The 20,006-nt window shown below is 44.3% G+C and overlaps 3 protein-coding genes across 9 annotated transcripts; 1 reads left to right on the forward strand and 2 right to left on the reverse strand.

Annotated features, from left to right (window-relative positions):
* Positions 1–16: 16 nt before the first annotated feature.
* Positions 17–4,891, reverse strand: matn3b (matrilin 3b). 3 transcript variants are annotated; one of them, XM_027008248.2, is made up of 5 exons: positions 4,626–4,891; positions 1,866–2,441; positions 1,475–1,603; positions 711–809; positions 17–516 (listed from the first exon to the last, which is right to left on the reverse strand). In XM_027008248.2, exons 1-5 carry the CDS (start codon positions 4,807–4,809, stop codon positions 473–475), a joined length of 1,032 nt encoding a protein of 343 aa, XP_026864049.1. In that variant the 5' UTR covers positions 4,810–4,891; the 3' UTR covers positions 17–472. The 3 variants fall into 3 exon arrangements, with proteins under 3 accessions (XP_026864049.1, XP_026864048.1, XP_026864050.1); XM_027008247.2 differs by having other exon boundaries at positions 711–812; XM_027008249.2 differs by lacking the exon at positions 1,475–1,603 and having other exon boundaries at positions 711–812.
* A 370-nt stretch (positions 4,892–5,261) lies between these two features.
* On the forward strand, positions 5,262–8,024 carry mtres1 (mitochondrial transcription rescue factor 1). 4 transcript variants are annotated; one of them, XM_027008190.2, is made up of 5 exons: positions 5,272–5,365; positions 5,858–6,089; positions 6,235–6,698; positions 7,009–7,081; positions 7,539–8,024. In XM_027008190.2, exons 2-5 carry the CDS (start codon positions 6,081–6,083, stop codon positions 7,719–7,721), a joined length of 729 nt encoding a protein of 242 aa, XP_026863991.2. In that variant the 5' UTR covers positions 5,272–5,365; positions 5,858–6,080; the 3' UTR covers positions 7,722–8,024. The 4 variants fall into 4 exon arrangements, with proteins under 4 accessions (XP_026863992.2, XP_026863991.2, XP_026863989.2 ...); XM_027008188.2 differs by lacking the exon at positions 5,272–5,365 and adding an exon at positions 5,556–5,647; XM_027008191.2 differs by lacking the exon at positions 5,858–6,089 and having other exon boundaries at positions 5,262–5,365.
* A 239-nt stretch (positions 8,025–8,263) lies between these two features.
* On the reverse strand, positions 8,264–19,898 carry bend3 (BEN domain containing 3). Of its 2 annotated transcripts, none has more exons than XM_035531670.1 (4): positions 19,644–19,898; positions 13,688–13,742; positions 13,332–13,507; positions 8,264–11,186 (listed from the first exon to the last, which is right to left on the reverse strand). In XM_035531670.1, exons 2-4 carry the CDS (start codon positions 13,737–13,739, stop codon positions 8,937–8,939), a joined length of 2,478 nt encoding a protein of 825 aa, XP_035387563.1. In that variant the 5' UTR covers positions 13,740–13,742; positions 19,644–19,898; the 3' UTR covers positions 8,264–8,936. The 2 variants fall into 2 exon arrangements, with proteins under 2 accessions (XP_035387563.1, XP_026864067.2); XM_027008266.2 differs by lacking the exon at positions 19,644–19,898 and adding an exon at positions 14,795–14,973.
* Positions 19,899–20,006: the final 108 nt, after the last annotated feature.

Raw genomic sequence — 20,006 nt, forward strand, 5'->3', positions numbered from 1 at the left:
GATAAGGAAACAAAAATGCGTTTCAGAGGCGTTTTTATTATCTGATAGATATCTGTACAAAATATCCAAAATAAAAATATTATATTTAGACACATCAAAGAATACTATGTTTTGATAGACACATTTTCCCTTTAAAGGAAATCTTAATATAGTATATTATTAGATATTATATTCTATTTCTCTTTTATTTCTAAAAATAAAAAATTAAAAAATCAATTTACATTAAAGGAGACTGATCTAATGTGTTACTGATATAGGTTACAGCATAAAAGTTAGCTTAAAACTTCTTGTGGTCCTCAACAAAATATTATTAAGCTTTTTGGACCACTTTGTTGATACAACAGACACAGTTCCTATTAAACACATATGCAGGACTGTCTAACACGTAACTATGATAAAGATTGCTGTTTGGTGGCAAGGTGAGACCCTGCTGGCACAGGACTAACAGAAGGAAGATTGCCATCTGCCCGACTCAGCGGAGATGGAACTGATGGACCTTTCTTGTTATATCTTCCAGTGAAAACAGTCAAGGTAAAAAAGCAGAGCACACTGTATTACAAAAATACCTCAAATATCAAAAACAATCAATTAAAAAAAAATTAATTAAAGTATAACCATACTAGTTTGAGCATTCATAAGTCGAGCTAAGAACACTGAGTGAGAACATTCTTAGCGGAGAGAGACAATGTATATGTCGTGTAAAAGGATATGTTTGCTGTTTATCTCATGTATGCTGTATTGGATCTTCTTTTGGAAGGCGATCTGAGCCTCACACATGCATGGGTCCTCCGTCAAATCGCTGCGCACCTCTTCTGGAAAAGTGGAGAGAAAAGCAGGGTTTTGAGCCTGGGAACCATCCGTGTAGTGAGCTGAATTTCTAGCAGATCACCGTTGGCTGCACACAGCCACGTTTTACAGCTTTACATCTGGTTTGTGATGCACATATTTAACATGCATATACTCTTAGCATGGGTGCTGAAACCCCACCCATTCTACACCCTACTGCTCTTTCAAAAACAAAGGACAGCTGGTGCATATGTATCACCATCACTGTGAACAAGCAATCATTTAAAAAGCTTTGATTCATTTCATTCATGTAAATAGCACTGATTCTTTTGAATCATTTAAATGGCTGATTCATTTCTTTCATGCTGAAAAATGGTAGTGGTTTAATTAAATTGATTCTTGTTTTGGCAATCATTAATTGATGCAAACTGGTGAGCAGCACAGTGGTTAGCGAGAACTTAATAATAATAATAATATTATTATTATTATTATTATTATTATTATTATTATTTAAATTTATATAGTGCCTTTCTCAGACTCAGAGATGCTTTACAGACATATATTAGCTTTTACAATCACTTACACACCTACTAAGGTTTTCACATGCAAAATACATCACAGGCTTTGTTCCATACATCCCAAGTTTACTCAAGACTGCCCAAGCATGAAACAGAGTAGAATGACCAACCATTGGCTTGTGAGCATGTTTTCTTGTCCGGGTTAAGGACGTATCCCACCCTGCATCTGCAGTAATAAGAGGCATTGGTGTTCAGGCATATGTGATCGCAGTCATGTCCGAGGGCGCATGCATCCACACCTACAGGCAATGATCACCACAGCACTGCTAGTCAAATAAGCACAATGCACGCAAAAAGATCCTAATGTTACTGAAGGGCACATTCACTCACTAATGATCAGTTTGACGCATTCAAAAAGAGTGCTACTGGGAATTCATCTCAAGCTAGTGGAAATTTACATGCAGTTGGATGGAAAAAGAAACTTGATACAAATTATAGACCTGCAGGCGAACCAAATCAAGACAGGCTTGATTTAGCTCTTCGTCCAGAGCTTTGTCTTACCACACAGGGTCTCCCGGAACCTGGAGGTTAGCTTCTCGATCACACCATATGTCTCCACATAGAAGACGTGCTCGTCCAGCGGTTGGCTGGCCATCAACCTGAGCGACTTCATATCAGCTCTGTCCACCCCAACGGCATAGATCTCAATCCCAGCAGCCCTCGCTGCAGCCGACACGTCCTCCACCTTATCCTGGGGCCTCCCATCAGTTACGATAATGGCCACCTTGGCGATGTTCTTGTTTTCTGGTCTGGCACCGGCCTCCTCTGTGAAGGCCTGCTCCATAGCGGTTTTGATGGCAAGGCCGGTCATGGTGCCGGCCGAGAGCGGGTCTACGCGGGAAAAGGCCTGTTTGATCTCAGCCTTGGTGCGGTGCCTGTTCAGGTGGAACTCGATGTTGACAGTGCTGGCGTAGTTGATCAGGCCGACGTGGGTGCCGTTCGGGCTGATATCAAGGGAGTCTACCGTGTCCGAGAGGAAGACCTTGACCCTCTCGAACTCAGCCGGGCGGACACTGCGAGAACTGTCAATGATAAACACCAGGTCCAGCGGGCGGCTCTTGCACACTTCTGCTTGAGCTGTTGGAGGGTTGATGGGAAATGCCATTTTTAAACAATAAGCACCAAATACCTTTTAAATTATTATTCTTTACTGCAGTCAGCAAATTGTTATGATTTTCATTAGCTGCTATCATGCACAATGCAGTACTTGAACTAACTATGGCAAGAGTTAAAATGAGCCAGTGCCATGAATGTATCAGAAGCTTTTCTGAAACTAGAATCAAAGGTAATCCACAGGCAGTGGTGGTACTGTGCCATTATGTCTGAAAAAAAAGAAGATATGAAGGTAGTAGATAATCAGACAGCTGTTCATAATTAGTGGGAAAAAGCAGGATCACTGTTAGCATCAGTAGTGTGTGCTTGGATTTACAGATCCACCAAACAACTTGTCATGAAATCACCTAGAAACAAACAGTGAGAGTTAGAGAGATACGAGGATGGCAGGTGCTAATCCCATGGTCCTTGCTCTGCAAGACGTGTCATTGGAGGAGAGGCTGAGGGTGGGTCTACCTGACTCAGTGGAAGGTGCTGCAGGGGAGGTGGTGCCACTGGGGGTACTGACCGGCAGTGTGGCGGTTGGAGGCCAGGTCGGAAGTGTCGTGGATGGGGCAGGAACCGTAGTGGAGACCGTAGCGGGTGCTGTGGTGGGTACCGTAGTTGGTACTGTGGGCGGTATTGTGAAGGGGCCAATCACAGAGACCATGGTGGATACTGCGGTGGGTACAGTGGTGGGTACCGTAGCGGAGGCCATAGTGAATACTGTGGAGGGCACCATTGCGGAGACCATGGAGGGTACTGTGGTGGGTACCATGGTGGGTGCCGTGGGTACTGTAGTGTGAGTAGTGGTGGTTGCTAAAGTGGGCATGGTGGTGGGCTCTGTAATGCATGGCAAGGCTACCTTTAGTTTTGATGGCACCATGGGTACACTGGGCCTGAGCTGTGGCCTGGACTGGACAGGTAGGACAGGTCGGTGGTAGGTAAAGGGGGACCAGTTCCCAGGAGGCCGATAGTGGTTGTGATGATTACCATAAAACCTGTGATTAATGCCATGGCCTTAGTGTGGTTAGAGAGAGAGAGAGAGAGAGAGAGAGAGAGAGAGAGAGAGAGAGAGAGAGAGAGAGAGAGAGAGAGAGAGAGATCGAGAGAGAGAGAGAGAGAAAAGGGGGAAGGATGGAGGATTAAGGATTATGGCAGAGGTTACTCTTGCACTAAAGCATGATGACAGCTTTAATTCAGTGTGGAGCTCTTGGAGAAAAAGAGAGAGAGGGTCATTGACAAAAGTATCAGCTATTTGTTTACTGGCCAGAGAGATGGCTGTGAGAATCCTGAATTTCTACAAGCATTTTACAAGCAAAGCTTTAAACTGCTGTACAGCTGTCATGCCTGAAAAGATGGTAGTCTAATAGTTATTCCTGAAGCGCTTGTCAAAAATAATACAAGGAACAAATCAACAGGTGCAGTCACAGCTGAAGCTCAACTATAACTAATTTGTTGTCTTTAAAATGATTCTCTGTTTTGTAACCAAATAGTTTTAATATACAAAAATAAATAAATGTTGGGGATGTCAGACCCAAAATTTGGATGGACTTGTCACATAATGTCATGACCAAGGGAATTCCTGTTTTTCCCATTCTCTGGTCACAGGATGAAAAAAACAAACATCTTAGATTCATAATTTAAATGAAATCACTTTGACAGTTAAGAATAAAAATGTGCCATCTCTGAAGTTTTCCAAAGCAGATAATGCACCAGTTATTAAATATCATTAAAATCCAGACAGCATTGGAAGTATTAAAATCATTAGATTCTGAAGATACATTTTGTTGACATCAGTACAACACTGCATACAAATTAGTTTCAAGACGGTTGTAATTCCTGTCACTTTGAGAGCACGCTCCCAAAAGCCCCATTCACTTAACTAAGGCTTAAAGAGAAGTAGAAGGCCATTTAATCCGGTTTCCTTGCGCTCTCCTCGCGTTCTGCCGACATTGTCGCTCAACATAAACAGTGTACTGTAACTATAATACACAAATGTAAATAACAATTATCTTAAAACAAATAATTAATTCTCAGTAGTAATCGCAACACAGGTCTGCTTTTAAAAACAGCGTTACAAAATAGCATGCTATTCTGGAAAATGTTTTAAACATCTTCTTCATTTTCTTCAAAACGTCTTCAGATTTCTGAAGGCACAGTGCATACCTCCCAAGTTGATGATGTTTCCTTGACCTGGCCTGATGTAAGTAACGGGAGGTCTCTGTCTGCCTGCTGCAGATACGTCCGCAGGCAGTCTGTTCTGGTTATATCCGTACCGCCCATATGTTCCCTGTGCCCCTATCATTAACCCCGCGAAACAGCAGACAAAGAGACAGATGAAGTATGCCATGACGCTGAAGTATTAGTCTTCTGCTTGCTTGGATGACACGGGTCCACCTGCACCACTGCATAAAATGACCCTATGCACGGCATATTTAAACATCTAAGACCCTCAGACGTTTGACACCACCAGCCAATCCGGAAAGAGTCAAATGAGCGAAACTGGGAGGAGATTAGGTAGCAGTGGGCTATATAAAGATGGCCAAGTACGAAGGGTTTAGTTTTAGAAGATAAACTGATATTATTTGACTGTGTAAACATACTGTTAGATAAGTCCACGCTTTATGGATGGATTCTATTATTTAAATAAACTCATGTTCATCTTCGGAAAAAAAAACTTTATACAGTATGCGGTCTTTTCAACATTTTCCTTCATTTTTATTTAAAGCGAATAATGATTAGCGGAGAGCAAGACGCAAAAAGATCACTTTCATCTACTAGCAATTTAGCCATCCAAGCGACAGGTGGCAGTGTAGTAAATATGAGGAACCTTCTTATTGAACAGCCTTTGGCTTAATCGACGGTTATGCTAAAGAAGACTTTTCAAGTAAACAGCTAGCTATAAGGTAGCTACTAATCTATTTGGGACGTTGTCATTTTAAACTGGTCTTTTCGCCTTCCAGTTATTCCGAAGTAGAAAGTTAATTCTAAATTATCTGGGGACTTGAGAAACTATTTCTATGTTGTCAAGATCATAGAATTTTTCAGTCGACATTTGGGATCTGGCTAGCTAACGTTAGCTGTTTGCACGTTCATCTGCCGGTCTCAAGGTGGAATATTGTGAAGTTTTAGTTCTAGTTATCTAAGATAGAAAAGCCCTTTGAAATCGGCTGAGTTGTCCCCCGCAGGTAGGTTCGTAGGGACACCAGTTAATGATGAGACATGTGCTACTTAGGCATTTTAGCTACGTAGGTAATCTTGTAAACATATTGCACAGCTAATTCTAGCAGGTAGATGCTTGCAGTAAAATCTCTTTTTGTATGACGTTTTTGACTTTAAGCACCCAACTATTTTATAAGAATAATGATAATCATTTATCTGCATGCTTTTTTTTCTAGAAACTCAAGAATATATTGCAGAAAAAGGGAGCGACACACCAAACAACACAATAGACAGTAGTCAAGAACAGTTGCACCTTGAAAACAGAAGACATTGTTAAATAAATAAACTCAATAGTTGACTGCATTTACTGTTGCCCAGTTGGACACACATGCACTTTAATGATAAAAACCATGACAATTCTGTTATGCTTTGTCACATGTGTTGGATTCATTTCAGATTATGTTTAAGGTGCAATTATGTTTAAAATTTTATATCTTTTTATACTAACTGTACTTTAGTAGTTAACTGCTTTAATGGTTAACCATGACATCGAAAAGTATGAATGTAAGTGAAAACTCATAGCTTTTTGTGTGTCTGCATGTCTGTCTTAAAGGACCGGAGTCTGCAGAGCTGTGCTATGCGGGGTCTGTCTGTGCAGGTTCTAACACTGCGGCAGCTGGGACAGCTGAGCTCACCCCAACTGCTAGCAGCGTGGAGCGGGCCGAGCCTCACGGCATGGTGCCCTCGAACCCTACACGCTCGCCAACTCTGGGGCTCGAGTGCGCCACTAGCACAACGGACGGTGACCCTGTTGAAACCGTGGCATGGCCCGCGGAACTGGACGCTTCAGCACGCGCGGTTGAAGAGCTCCAAGGAGAAAGGGAGAGGGAGAGGGAGAGCCTCCAGTCTGGAGGAGGAGGAGGAGGAGGAGGAGGAGGAAGATCCAGAGGCCAGTGACTATGAGGATGAACTTCAAGATGACCCTGATCTTCCTGAAGGCTTTAAAGACAATGAGAGAGTTATTCAGTCCCTCCGCTTTGATCTAGTTTTAAAGGCTGGTCTGGATATCGCTAGACAGTAAGTCGGTGGCAGTGCTGGACACACTCCCAACATCTTCTAGACTGGTGTCTGGATTTCTTGACACAGTAGAGTCAGATTGATCAGTGACATGATTCAAGTGACAATGCAGAGATGGAGAGTCTAGAGTAGATTATGGAACAGTACATGCTTCTAAAACTGTTTTAAATAGATTTTTACACTCTGAACTGTAATGTCTGTGTATGAGAACATTAGGCACTGTCATTTTCTGAAGCAAAAGTTTTTGCTGCACAGGACAGTTGGTGTTGGACAAGTACTTAACCTAATAACCTTCCTGTCTTCCTTTCAGTAAAGTTGAGGATGCTTTGTATGACAACAAGCTGAGACTGAACGGACAGAAACTCATAAAGAAAAGTAAAAATGTGAGTGAACAGAGTGTCATCTGCGTACACCTGGGCAGGGGGAGGAGCCAACAAGACTTCTCTTGGTCAAACTCTTTGATTCTGAATCAAATGTGCCCATTCTATAGCCAACATTGAATGGATTGTTGAAATTTGCTTCAGTTGCATCAAGCTAGCAGTCTCTAATTTATTTAATAGCACTTAACATTCTAGTGACAGGATGTTACTTCATAATTGAAATGTAACTTTGTCCCTTTATACTCAGGGTGTCGTAACCACCATCTTTGTTATATTTCAACCCTAACCCAACACATCTGACTTAAATCGGTTGTTCACAAACAACCGAGTGTGCAAGCCAGGCGTAATAGAGAACAAAACTGGGGTGGGGTGTAGAGTCCCAGGAGCAACAACATGCTCTAGCTATTCTGCTCAAAGCTGGCGCCAAATGTCGTTCTTTAAAGTGTGGCTCCACCTACAGGTAAAAGTGGGAGACACGCTGGATCTGATCGTGGGAGAGGACAGAGACCTGGACACGGTCATAGTGAAGAGAGTCATCCTCAAGAAGCTGGTGGGAGAAACGAAGGATGCAAGCAAACACAAAGTCATACTAAGAAGCTGGAAACACCTGCACCTCCCCAAACGGGATGCCTTAAGTGAATAAAAGCTGCACATCTCTTGGGTTGTGAGTTATAATCGTCTTATGAGCCTAGAGACAGTGTGTATAACCCCCCAGCTCACCATTCATAGCGCACAACTCATTTTAAAACATTTAATAGAAAAAAAAAAATTAGGGATGCTGCTCCTATTATGCTCAAATGTAGACTTATTAATTCTTTGTATTATAAAGTTTCATTTATGGCTTGATGGCATCTACGGTACTGATGTCTTTTGGCTTCTAAATGTCTTTATAAATGTCTGTGGGTAAGCCTTCTGTAATAAAAGGTCTCAATGGGTCTACAAAGAATTTACAAGAATGTCATTTCTTGACTCCTAAATGTTTTAGTAAAGTGAATTGATTATAGTTAAATGTCAACACTGTACACAGGGTGTGGATTAGTCCTTAATAACCAGCGCTGTTGAAAAAAGTCAAACTGGAATCTGGTTCACATTAATTCCTTAAATATCAGTTTAATATTGAGCACTGTGCAAATGTGGTGCTGAACATAGTTGTCTAATGAAAGAAGCCACCTCTATCCATATCAGAATTCAACCACATAAATTATATCTAAAGCTTGCTCAGTTTTCTAAGTCATATATGGACATGATTGTAAATGTTTTTTGAAACAAGATTGTACATTAACAGGTAGTGGGCAATAGTAGTGATTGATGTTGCAAAAAAAAGACTTCTTTTTGAAGAAACATGAATTTTATTTAAAAATAGTGACAATTTGTTTCTATATTTTAGAGTAGACTGCAGTTAGAACATACATTTTAGTTAGAAAAAGACCAGTGCGGCAACATTGCTACAATTATTGAAAAACAAAATCTCACATATCTCTGCTCCCTCCCCTTGCCCTGACTAAGGTGACCTGTCTAAAACATGCCTATACTTCTTTATTTACTAGTGGAAGGCTATGATAGCTTATCTAGTCAAAGTTAAATTACAACAATGGTTTGGCATATAAATAACACTATTATTTCACTATCAGTTGATAGTGTCTTTAATGACAAATTTCACTGTCAGGTGTTGCAGCTACATGTTAAAAACACATCCTGTACAAGGATTATAAATTTGGCCTCATCCTATATGATTGGACCTCAATATGGACATTTTGTAAGTTTCACTACACATCTTCAGCTTATGGACTTGTGCAAAAAAACACACGTTTGTGTAATGTATCCACAAAAAAATTAAAATAAAATAAGGGACAAAGCCTCACAGGGAACATGACACAGTGCTATTCGATCTCTTGGCCTTTTTCAAAATGTCGCATTTCTTGCGATTGGGGCGCCGACAGCGCTCATCAATGCTAGGTACACATTCATAGTGCCAGACCTCCTCCATTTTGTCTACAGGGTACACAGCCTCCACGTAGTGCCGGATGAGCCGAAGACGGAGGGGGTCAAGTTGCTTTTTGTTGCAGGCGCCAGAGTGGTTGTATTGAAGCCTCAGATTTTCCTGCGTAAAGAGTTCAGGAAACAGACGGACAAGTAGGCGGGCAGCAAAATTTCCAACAGACAGACTCTGCTGAACGATTTCTTTGACCTCAGCGTCCGAGAGCAGGTAGGCGGAAGGCACTGGGAAGTCAGGGGTGGAGACTGTGAGGTCCTCCAGAGGGATCTTGCAGAAGTCTTTGCTACTTTTCTCTGGTGGCAACGGAGGCACGTCGAAGTCCTCTTTCGAGCGATCGGAGCCGAGCTGGCTGATTTGGCTAGCGCCCATAAAGTCGCCGGGCTCAGGCTCTTGGTCCAGGATATGGACTTTACGCTGCTGCTGATAAGAGCGGCGCTGCTCTGTGTCCCGGCGCCTGCAACGCTCGTCTAGTTTGCCAACAAACTCGAGCATCCAGATCCGGTCATTTTTGGCCCGAGGGTAAAGCAGCTGGACATAATGGCGAATGAGATTGACCCGCACTGGATCCAACTGCTTCTTCCCTAGAGAACCACTACAGTTGTAGTGCTTGCGTGTATTTTCATACGTGAAGAGTTCGGGGAACATGAGGACCAGCAGGCGGGAGGCAAAATTTCCGATCGACAAACTGCTGTCATAAATATTCTTCAGCTGTTCCTTGGTGAGAAGGTATTCGTGAGGAACATCAAAATCTGGAGAAGGGGACTCCAACTTGTCAAAGTCAACTGGCTCTAACCATGACTTCTTTGACCTGCGATTAGGCTTTTCAAGGTCACAAAAGTCATTGATCCTGATGATGGAAATGTCATCTGGAAGGCAAGCGAGGTCATAGCTGTCCTCACGGCTGTTGTCATGGTCGATGCCATTGGCAGGAGCGTTCTCGAGAGCTTCCTCCATACGCTGGATGCACAACTGAAGCCAAGTGTCTTCAGGTGTATCTGGAAAATTTGCCTCCATATACTTGCGAATAATCTCCAGTCTGTCAGAATTGATGATCAATTGTCCTACGGTGCTGTGTCCCTCGGGAAGTCTCCCCTCCTCAAACACTTCAGGAAAGAGTCTGTTCAGAAGAAATACAACAAAGTCCTCGGGCGAGGTGATGTCATCTGGATCCTCCATAGCATCTTGAGAATCGAACACAAAATCTGATTTGACATTGCCAAGATGGCTGCCATTGTTGTTGTTCTCTTCTGAGTCTAGTGAGAGTCTCTCATCTTGTCCATCTTCATTAATGAAATGGCAACCGTAATTTTGGTCTATATCAAAGCCATGCACCACTGGCGTCTGTTTCCCACACATCTGCCCACTCTCCACATCCTTCTGAGCCCAAAAACGATTAAAAAAGTCATTGATCTGTAAGAGGCACTCAGTTTGCCAAACATTTCCATTCTTAACCAGTGGGTAGCAGACCTCCACGTAGTTGCGTATGAGTTGAAGGTGCAAAGAATCCAGGGTGTGTTTACTCGCAGTGCCACATGTCCGGCAACCACGTGCGCATTCGTCAGCTGTAAAAAGCTCCGGAAACAGTTGGACTAGCAGTCTGCAGCCCAGCTCACCAGCAGTGGACGTCTGCTCCATCAGCTGAGCCAGCTCCTCGCTGGTCAGCTGGTACTCTGGGGGAGGCTGGAACTCCATAGTCATCTCCGAGGGCTTGATCTGTTTCTTGATGCGTGTCACCTCCAGTGACAGGAGGTCCACTTTGCTGTGCAGCTGGGTCATGCTAGAGTTTAGTGTGTTGAGGATGAAGAACATCTTCTCAAAGAGCGGATACAGGTGAGACTCCGAGGGCGCAGGGGAGGTCGAAGAGCTCGCTGTAGCAGGAGGATCCGTCCTGCTGTGTCCTTCTGGGATTCCTAGCTTTGGCAAGAGGATGCCGTTGTGGCCGACGCGCTGCCCGGGCTCCGGCAGTGCGTGCTGGTCCGAGCTGGATGTGGCCTTCTTCTCAGTGATGCGATGGGAAATGCTGTACAGTGGTTTCCTGTAGGACATCATGGTTCTCTCCTGGGGAGATGACCTAAGCTCTTCTGAGTCTCCATCTTGGAGGTGTTCCCCAGCCTACAAAAAGAAACAGGGTGTTGTTAATGGCTTATAGAAGAACATGGGGATTTTTTATACAGACCAAACTACAACATAAATAAGCATAACCAGCAAGGTCAAATGAAACTATGGAGAAAAAAAAAAACACGGTTATTTTAATGGACATTTAAAATTAAGAATGAAGGAGAATTAAATTCCTGAAGATCTTTTTTGAAAACTCCCAGAATTGTGTTAGTGAAGGCTTTTGACACAAACTGCACCTCTCTAACATTCAATCAGTCATTCATTCAGTCAGTTGAGGTTTCTGCAGTGAATCAGACCATAAGCAGAAGACACGGTATATTTGACCTTTAAGTTGTCATTGTTTATTGTTGCATCCTTGTAAGGTCTGCTTATTGTTTCAATGCAGTTGTATTGTGATTATACACAGGATGTCAAATGTCCTGTGTCAAACCAGTAGAATTTCACAAAAAACCCAGCCAACTCGCGCCACAGTTGACACCTCAACCTCACAAGCTCTTCACAGGGGTCACCAGGTAGGCACTTCCTTTTGTATTTCACTAAATTAAGCCCACGACACCTCCAAAAGGCTCAAAGGTGAGGTCTGGCAACCCTTATCCACCCCCCATAAGGCTCACTTACATACAAAACCTCTTTAGATGTAAACCCACACTGGCCTCCCTGTCAACTATAGCCAAACCTAGCCCCACTAGCACTGTTAATACTTTATCTGTGCCACCAGTTACATATGGGCTTTAGGCATTACATCAACAGCACATACTTGGTTAATCACCTATATTTACTCACTGCATTGACCCTGAACAGCCAATCGCTTCCTAACTCCATACCGGCCTCCCCAGCAGCCGAGGCTGTACCCAGCCCCACTGTCACAGTGCATACTCAGTGTTGCCAGATCTATGTGAATTTCATCTACTAGGCCACCAAACATTCCCCAACACCGCAGAGCTACACTGGCCTCCCTGGTGAGTGAGACTGTACCCAGCCCCAACTGGCACCGCCAATGCTTGCTCAGCGCCTCCGATTCCATGTGACTCTACCACTCGACATGACAGTGACGTGACAACAATCCACTCACCTGCCCGGTCCTCCACGTACACCGACACACCGAACACCTCAGCTTCATCTTTATAGTGCATTTCTCCAGCTAACCTCATCCCTCCTCATACACAGCCACTGACTATTAGTTTTAGCTCCTTGAGATCATTCTTTCACTGCTACAGCCTCTGTAACCAAATTCCTTAGGCAAGCATGTTGCAGAGTTAGAATTCTCCCTAACATCCGTCACTACTGGCTGTATATATACCTGCCACCCACGTTCTCTCACCTCAGTCATCTCAGTCTGTGTATTTCGGCTTCTTCTTGAATGCTTCATCAGCTGCACCCTCAAATGGAATTGTTAACTCTATACAATAAACTATCCACTTACTTTCAGAGTACGACACCATATCCGACCTCAGCATAGTTGAAGCAATGTTCTTTGGGGCCTACAGTTTTGTTTTGTTTAAAAAAAATAAAACCTATATCCACCGATTTCCAATCACACGCTACAACATATCTACTCATATTTATAGCCTATGCTTGCGCTTCAGTACACTGCTCCTTGCACACAAACCTCATCTCTCTGTTCATATCGCCACCAGGCAAACCTCTCTGCACTTGTTATTGAATAAACTAACCTTACATGCCAATAAAATATACTTCGGTGTCCAAACCCCACGCATGATTTACAACTAGGCTCTTTATCTACCCGCTGTCAAAGGTTTTGTGCAGTTAGAAGGACACTGAGTCACTCCAAGCAACAGACGCTGCACGTTTGACCTTTACGTCATTATTATTGCTATTTCTGCTTAACTTGTTAGGCTTGGGCTATACTGTAGCAAGTTTTTTTTGTCTATATTGTTGTAGCCTTGTCATGTCTGCTTATAGTTTGAATGCAGAAAACAAAACTGTTTAAAAACTTGTAGCTGTGAACTAATTTTGCATGTTTTATACTAGATTTCACTGAAATAATAGTATAAGTGTGTTTGGCATGTATTTTTCAGAGAAAACCAAAATCTCATACAGTATCAACTTGAATGGTCAGAAGGATTACAACGTGCCCACGGTATGCAGTCCATACCAGCCAGGGCTACTGTTACTTACTTTGGCCCGTTTCCTGCTGGTTGATTGCTCCTGCTCTGCGCCAAGTCCTTCAAAGCCAATGTGCGATATGGCTCTTTTAGGGATCCGTGGAACAAGGCAGTCGGAAGACTTCCCCTCCAAACTCTGTGCCGTCTCAGGGTCGGTGACCTCCTCCGCCTCCTTCTCAACCTTAACCTCTGACATGGGACAAACAATATGAAGAAGTACTTCCTCAATTGTGATCATTTGACAGAGGTCTGAGGTTTCTTTAAGGAAACTAATGTAAACCTTTAAATCACACGCACGCAAACACACTGTTGAAAAGAAAGACGTAAGTGGACACGAACATTGAACACCAATATACTAAAATTGACTACCTTTACTGGGTACATGACCATCTGTGTTAACACCATCCTCAGAAGAGCTCATTTCCTACAAAAATAACAGAGAATTTAATTAAATATTAGTGTGACTTATTAAATCAAACATTTAGGTATTGCACTGTCATCAAATAAATGCAGATTTTGAGAAAACATTATAAACCTCCAATATAGAAAGTGATATTATTTACAGGTTGTTATGCACAAGAACCAATATTTCAGTGTGGTGACTTGGTAGTTAGTATGTTTCTCTCTCAGCGCTAGGGTCTCAGGTTCATATCCCTATCTGGGTGGAGTTTCCATGTTCTCCCCGTGTCTGCGTGGGTTTCCTCCGGGGTCTCTTGTTTCCTCCCAAAACATGGAGGTTAGGTAAAAATTGTCTGTGTGTGTGAGAGAGAATGACTGCATGCCAATGATGGATTGGTGTTCTCTCCTGGGTGTCATCCTTTCTCCCCTTCCTGTGCATGCTGGAGTGCCCCAGGGGCTGTGGTTTCTGTTTGAGAATATGCTGTGCACAACCAGCTGCCGCTTCTCACTGATGTTACTGGATGTTAAAAGCGTCGTATAGTGTGTTGGCTGCAGAACGCCCTTGAGAAAGGTGCTATATAACTTATTTTCGTTCATTCGCAATCTTTTTAAAACGCTGGGAATATGACTGATCATAATTAAAGAAAGACGCCTGACGTGAAACAGTCCGGCTTGGTGTCCGCCGAGGTCTGTCGTCCGTGCGTGCAGCTGCAAAATCTCGCCGGAACGCGCAGAGGGCGCTGCTCCACCTCAGCGCCTCACGCGCCCCTCACCCCCGTCCACGGTCCACTTCCTCATTCTTCCACTAGCAAAACCCACGAATCAACCAGCGAGACAAGACGGGCTTTGCCTACGGATCACTCCCTTCTGCGACCGCAATAAAGGCTGTAGTGCATCAAAACACGCACTGTGCGGCTTATGTAGACCGGTTACAGACCCGATCCCTTTCGTGTGCGTTTTCTCTCTCGCGCTCTCTCCCCCGCGAGGAACTCTCCTGCGTGACGCGGCAAGAAAAACGTCCACGGCCGAGTTTTCGTTCGCAGCCTCCAAACTGGCTGCGCGCAGGAACAAACTCACCTCTGCGACTCAGTGCGGCTGTTCCCGGCACTTTAGGACGCGTTGGCCATGTTCGCGTCTGTTCTCCCTGCGCTCTTGTCCACGGATCACAGTTCTCCGTGTTTCTCTCCGCCGTGTTTTTTTTTTCCTCTCTCTCTCTCTCTCTCTCTCTCTCCTTTTTTTCGCTTGTCAGTGCCCTCTCGCGTGACGTGACGGTAATGTGGTGCTGTGTCATTTCCGCACAACTGTGGGTTTGCTGTGGACTGTGGAAAAGTCTTCGTGCGTCTTTTTTTGACGTAGGAGTTAAAAAAAAAAAAAAAACAGCTCAGGGGAAGAATCGAACTTTCCCATTTTTTTAAAAAGTAGTTCCATCTAAAATGCCACCCAATTATTTCAGGTGATGTTTAAGTAAAAAAAAAAAAAATCACAAAAAAAAAACTGAAACAAATAAATCCATTTATAGCAGATTGACTACTAACCCTGCTGTACTGACCACGCAAACGAAGCTTTAAGTTCTAGTGAAGTTATCCTATATATCCTTTGTTGGATCTTATCTAATTGAATGGACAGCGCTTTACAAACGCTTTCTATTAATGCAGATATGTGATTAACCACGCAAAATCACCGCTGAAAATAACATGCCGTAATAGCTCGCTTAAGTTGCATCAAAGCTCACTCTGAAGCTGGTATTACATAAATCAAGGATGTTAAGCCATATAGCCTAATATGCTGCCGAATGGATGGCTACCATCATTTAATGCGTAGATCAAGTCACGCGCATTCCTATGATTTAAAATAATTTTTGATTACTTTGACTGCATGGATTTAGTCATTTAACACTATTGACACAGCAATCAAACACAAAAAATAGGAAAACTCTAAAGATGCTGTACAAGAAGGCTACACTTAGTCTTTACACGGTTACATTTGTCTATCCCTTTTTAGTATTTCGACAACGTTAGCGAATGTGTCCTTTTGGGGGGGGGGGGGAAACCCTCAATATACTGCTGCTCTGGGGGTATCAGACTGGTCTAGCACCCTGCGCATGGGGCGAGGTAGACTGTTCGTGAGGGAGCTACTGCCCTCTAGTGGATACTAAGTGAACCGCACGAGAATGTCCAAGCTTTTGAGCTCTGACGGCCTTCGGGAGAGATAAGCCACGCCACTTTTTGTTTTGTTGTTGTTCGTTTGTTTCAGCATTTTCTATGATCGATTAGACTACTTTTACGATATAGGGCAATGTAAAAAAATATATTTAAAAAACCAACAAAAAAACCCCAAACCTAATCAACGTTTCAATTGAATTCTCAGAAACGCTACACGTTGCCAGGTCTTCCGTTGAGAGCGACTAAGAGGGGAGCCGTGCACGCCTAACAACGCGACGTCCTGCAGCTGCCATCAACTGCGAGGCTTTCTGTGGCCAATGTCCCATGACGCACATTAGCAACGTCCGCAGTAGGGCGCATTTATAGGAACACGGGGTGTGATGTGTGGATGTAAGGCGCCAACAGATGGACCGCGGGTCATTATCCAGGTAATGGGGCCGTCTCCGTGACATTACGGCGCTGTTTGATCCGTCAGGCGCTGAAGCGTGGCGCTAGCTGCAGGTAAGGCTGGCTTTGGCTGGAGACCTGCGGCGAAGTCGTCGCCAGAAGGGGCGGCGACGCGGGTAACGCTCGTCGAGCACGACTCGTTAAGGTGATTTAAGCGACGTACTCGTTTCCGTCTTTCTCGCAAAAGGGGGCTGATTCCATAGATCAAGGCAGGCCATAATGGAGTGGCAACAGGTGGTGAGGCTAGGTTCATTTTCAGTGAGACCGCGCCGTGACGGAGGATTCAAAATGCGCTGCGAATTAAAACCGTAGACGTTGTCTCAGTGCAGCCATCGATTTCTGAAGAGCAATCCATTACAGTCCAAAGTAAACGGATATCCAAATGGGCCATAAAATTAATGACCTATTTAGACATAATACTTAGTTTTTTATATATGTATGTGTGGCCCAGCAATGTCTGATTTTCAGCCTTGTAAATGTGTTAACTATTGCCTCAGGCAACATTTTCTTATTTTTAAAGCACTTCATAGAAACCAATAATATGTCCAAGTGAGTGAACATAAACAGATCAGCCACAACATTAAAAGCACCTGCCTGATATTGTGTAGGTCCCCCTCATGCTTTCACACCGCCACTGATCCATCCATACATGGTCTGCACAAGACCTCTGAAGGTGTCCTGTGGTGTATAGCACCAAGACGTTAACAGCAGCTGTAAGCTGCGAGGTGGGGCCTCCGTGAATCGGATTTGTCTTTCCAGCACATCCAGGGAATTTGGAAGCCGAGTCCACACATTGTACTCTTTGTCATGTTCCTTAAACCATTCCTGAACAATTTTTGCAGTGTGAAAGGGAACATTATCTTGCTGAAAAAGGCCACTGCCATTAGGAAATGCTGTTGCCATGAAAGGGCTTGTAATAATGGTGGGCTTGGAACAATAGTCCAAGTATTATCCACATGAATGCCAGGACCAAGGTTCCACAGCAGAACGTTACCCAGAGCATCATACCGTCTGTCAGCCTGTAGCGCATCCCGGTACCATCTCTTCCCTTGGTAACCGACGCACGTGCACATGGCCGTCCACGACGTAAAAGAAAGCACGATTCATCAGACCAGGCTACCCTCTTCCATTGCTCCATGGAAGAAAGCTGTGATGCATTGTGTGCTCGGATGCCTGTCTGTCATGCCCAGCACGAACGTTTTCAACAATTTGTGCCAACGTAGCTCTTCTGTGGGATCAGACCAGCTAGGTTGAGCTTTCGCTGCCAAACATCCTGTTGCCAGTTGACTGCTTGTCCTTCCTGGACCACTATTAGTTGATACTAACCACTGCATAGTTTGGAACAGCCACAAGACCGTTGTTGTAGAGATGCAACGGTCGTCCAACCGTCTCAGTTTGGCCCTTGTCAAAGTCACTCAGTTTACTTGCGTTTTCCTGCTTCCTTAGCATCGTAACTGTTCACTTTCTGTCTAATATATCCCAGCCCTTGACAGGGGCCATTGTAACAACAAAACATTTTCTTCCTTTGTCAGTGGTTTTAATGTTGTGGTTGAGTAGATTAAATACCTGTAGTTACACCGTCTTTTAAAAAAGCTTTGTTTCCCTAGAGAACGTGGCACTGGATGTAATCTCCATGGCCCTGAGAGTGTCACAGGGCACATGCTAAGACTGTGTGCTCAGACTACAGAGTTCCAAACTTCTGATGGTAAGATTGATTAATTATGAGTTCTGAATGAAAATGAGTACATTCTGCATTCTTGGCATGCATCTGTAATCTCAATATTTGAATAATGTAAACAGCACATTGATGGACCTATTGATTGCCTGCCGTAGATGGTGATTATACTGTCTCTTGTGCTATACCAACACAAGTTCTGGAAACGAACGCGGCTTCTCTCGTATCACTCCTCTTTCCTGCCTCTGTGCCGAAGGAGTGTAATAGCAATGCCTTCCAGGGAGAAAACACCAATCAGCTCGGTTTCCTCGTCATGGCTGGTCCAGGGCTGGTACCTCCTCCATCTCAGACCCACTCGGCGGAAGAATAGCAGCTTCTGATCACTGATGTTCCTCCTGTGTGTGTTTTTTGTAATGACAGAGTTGAGCTCACGCACACACGCTCTCACTCCCTCCCTCAGCATGGAAGACCAGCCGCCACGTCATCAAGGCACTCGGATTGCCATGAATCGCAAACCGCAAAAATCTTCATGGGCGAAAACAGAGACGGCATCGTATTACTGTGAGGAATGATACCAGCGGGCATCAAAGCACGTTTGCTGTGTGCTGTGCGTCTGGCCCTGCGCTCACTCCCCACCCCCTCACACATCCTACCTTATTTCTTTGGGAATAAATACAAAACGAGGCATTAGAGTAGAGAATAAATCATCTACATATTCTCACTGATTTTGATTCAAAAGACGTTTCAACGACACCTACATTTTTTATGTATTATTATTATTATTATTATTATAGGTGGTCTACTGTTTTGAACTACTACCCAATGCTAAAGACAGCGTGCTCCAAAGAGAATAACTACTGCCCTCTGCTGAAGGACTTGATGTCCCAAATGCCACTTAAACCACTTAGCAACAGGGCCCAGAAGGGTACAGTTTCCTAATTACACCTCGTATAACTGTTGAGGACGCCCCGCCGTGGACAGTACATGGAACGTTAAAACGTGAATGTAAAATGTAACGGCTGCGTTTCAAACCCGATAGGCACCCCTCCTGGCTGGAGGTATGCCGTGCTATACACACGGCATATACGCCGGGACATCCCTCCCTGTGGAGGGCCTTTTGGGGTGGGAAAACTTTCTCCTCTCTGGAAGCTTTAGGATCTCAGAACATCTCAGGCTTGGGAGGTCTCGGAGTGTCTCAGGCTCTGTAAGCATCTCAATCTTGGTGGTGGTCTCGGAATGTCTCTGGGGGTCTCGGAACGTGTCATGGATGACCACAGGTCTCCCAGTGCCAAGAACAGAGGGCAGTGTACCTACCACACGGGGGCAGGGCTGTGACACACACGCTTCAAATAAAGTTTTGATTGCTGTGCTTCCAGGTCACCAGTGGCTCTTTTTGGTTCCACTCCCCATCCTAAAGGTCAAAAGGGTGTTTGTTGGCATCAGAGAGAGAGAGAGAGAGAGAGAGAGAGAGAGAGAGAGAGAGAGAGAGAGAGAGAGAGAGAGAGAGAGAGAGGGCGAGAGAGAGAGAAAGAGAGAGAGAGAGGGCGAGAGAGAGAGAGAGAGAGAGAGAGAGAGAGAGAGAGAGAGAGAGAGAGAGAGAGAGAACGAACATGTGTGTTTGAAGGAGACAGCAGAAGCGTACGTGTGTTTGGAGTGTGTGGCTCCGTGGTTACCAGCGGTGACCGTCACGTCCCTCCACCCCGCTTCACACCCAGAGCGTCCCGGTGTGGTCGCCTGGGAAACCACAGGCCCCCGAGCCTGGCGCCAGAGTGCTGGCCGTGCTGATCGATACTGGAGCACTTCCTACCCATCTGCACCACTCCCACACTCTGCTCATTAATTATTACTGCCAGCACGGTGGCAAGAATGCCCTGGACACCCACAACACACACAAAAAATCCACATACTCACAAAATAATGGCTGAAACGCACCCTCACACATAAGCACCCTTTACAAACACACACACACACACACACTTTTGAACATTCCCTCACACTCAATAAC

The sequence above is a fragment of the Electrophorus electricus genome, chromosome 11, assembly GCF_013358815.1.
Source record: "Electrophorus electricus isolate fEleEle1 chromosome 11, fEleEle1.pri, whole genome shotgun sequence".
NCBI lineage: Eukaryota > Metazoa > Chordata > Actinopteri > Gymnotiformes > Gymnotidae > Electrophorus > Electrophorus electricus.

Excerpts from the sequence above, each read along its gene's own strand:
- matn3b (XM_027008247.2), bottom strand. The coding sequence starts at position 4,809 with ATGGCATACTTCATCTGTCTCTTTGTCTGCTGTTTCGCGGGGTTAATG. Across the intron at positions 2,442-4,625 it reads AAACATCATCAACTTGGGAG|CTCAAGCAGAAGTGTGCAAG; the intron begins GTATGCACTGTG and ends ACCCTCCAACAG. Across the intron at positions 1,604-1,865 it reads GTTCCGGGAGACCCTGTGTG|GTGTGGATGCATGCGCCCTC; the intron begins GTAAGACAAAGC and ends CATTGCCTGTAG.
- bend3 (XM_035531670.1), bottom strand. The coding sequence starts at position 13,739 with ATGAGCTCTTCTGAGGATGGTGTTAACACAGATGGTCATGTACCCAGT. Across the intron at positions 13,508-13,687 it reads TGGTCATGTACCCAGTAAAG|AGGTTAAGGTTGAGAAGGAG; the intron begins GTAGTCAATTTT and ends GTCCCATGTCAG. Across the intron at positions 11,187-13,331 it reads CCAGCAGGAAACGGGCCAAA|GCTGGGGAACACCTCCAAGA; the intron begins GTAAGTAACAGT and ends TTCTTTTTGTAG.
- mtres1 (XM_027008190.2), top strand. Across the intron at positions 6,699-7,008 it reads GGTCTGGATATCGCTAGACA|TAAAGTTGAGGATGCTTTGT; the intron begins GTAAGTCGGTGG and ends TCTTCCTTTCAG. Across the intron at positions 7,082-7,538 it reads TCATAAAGAAAAGTAAAAAT|GTAAAAGTGGGAGACACGCT; the intron begins GTGAGTGAACAG and ends CTCCACCTACAG.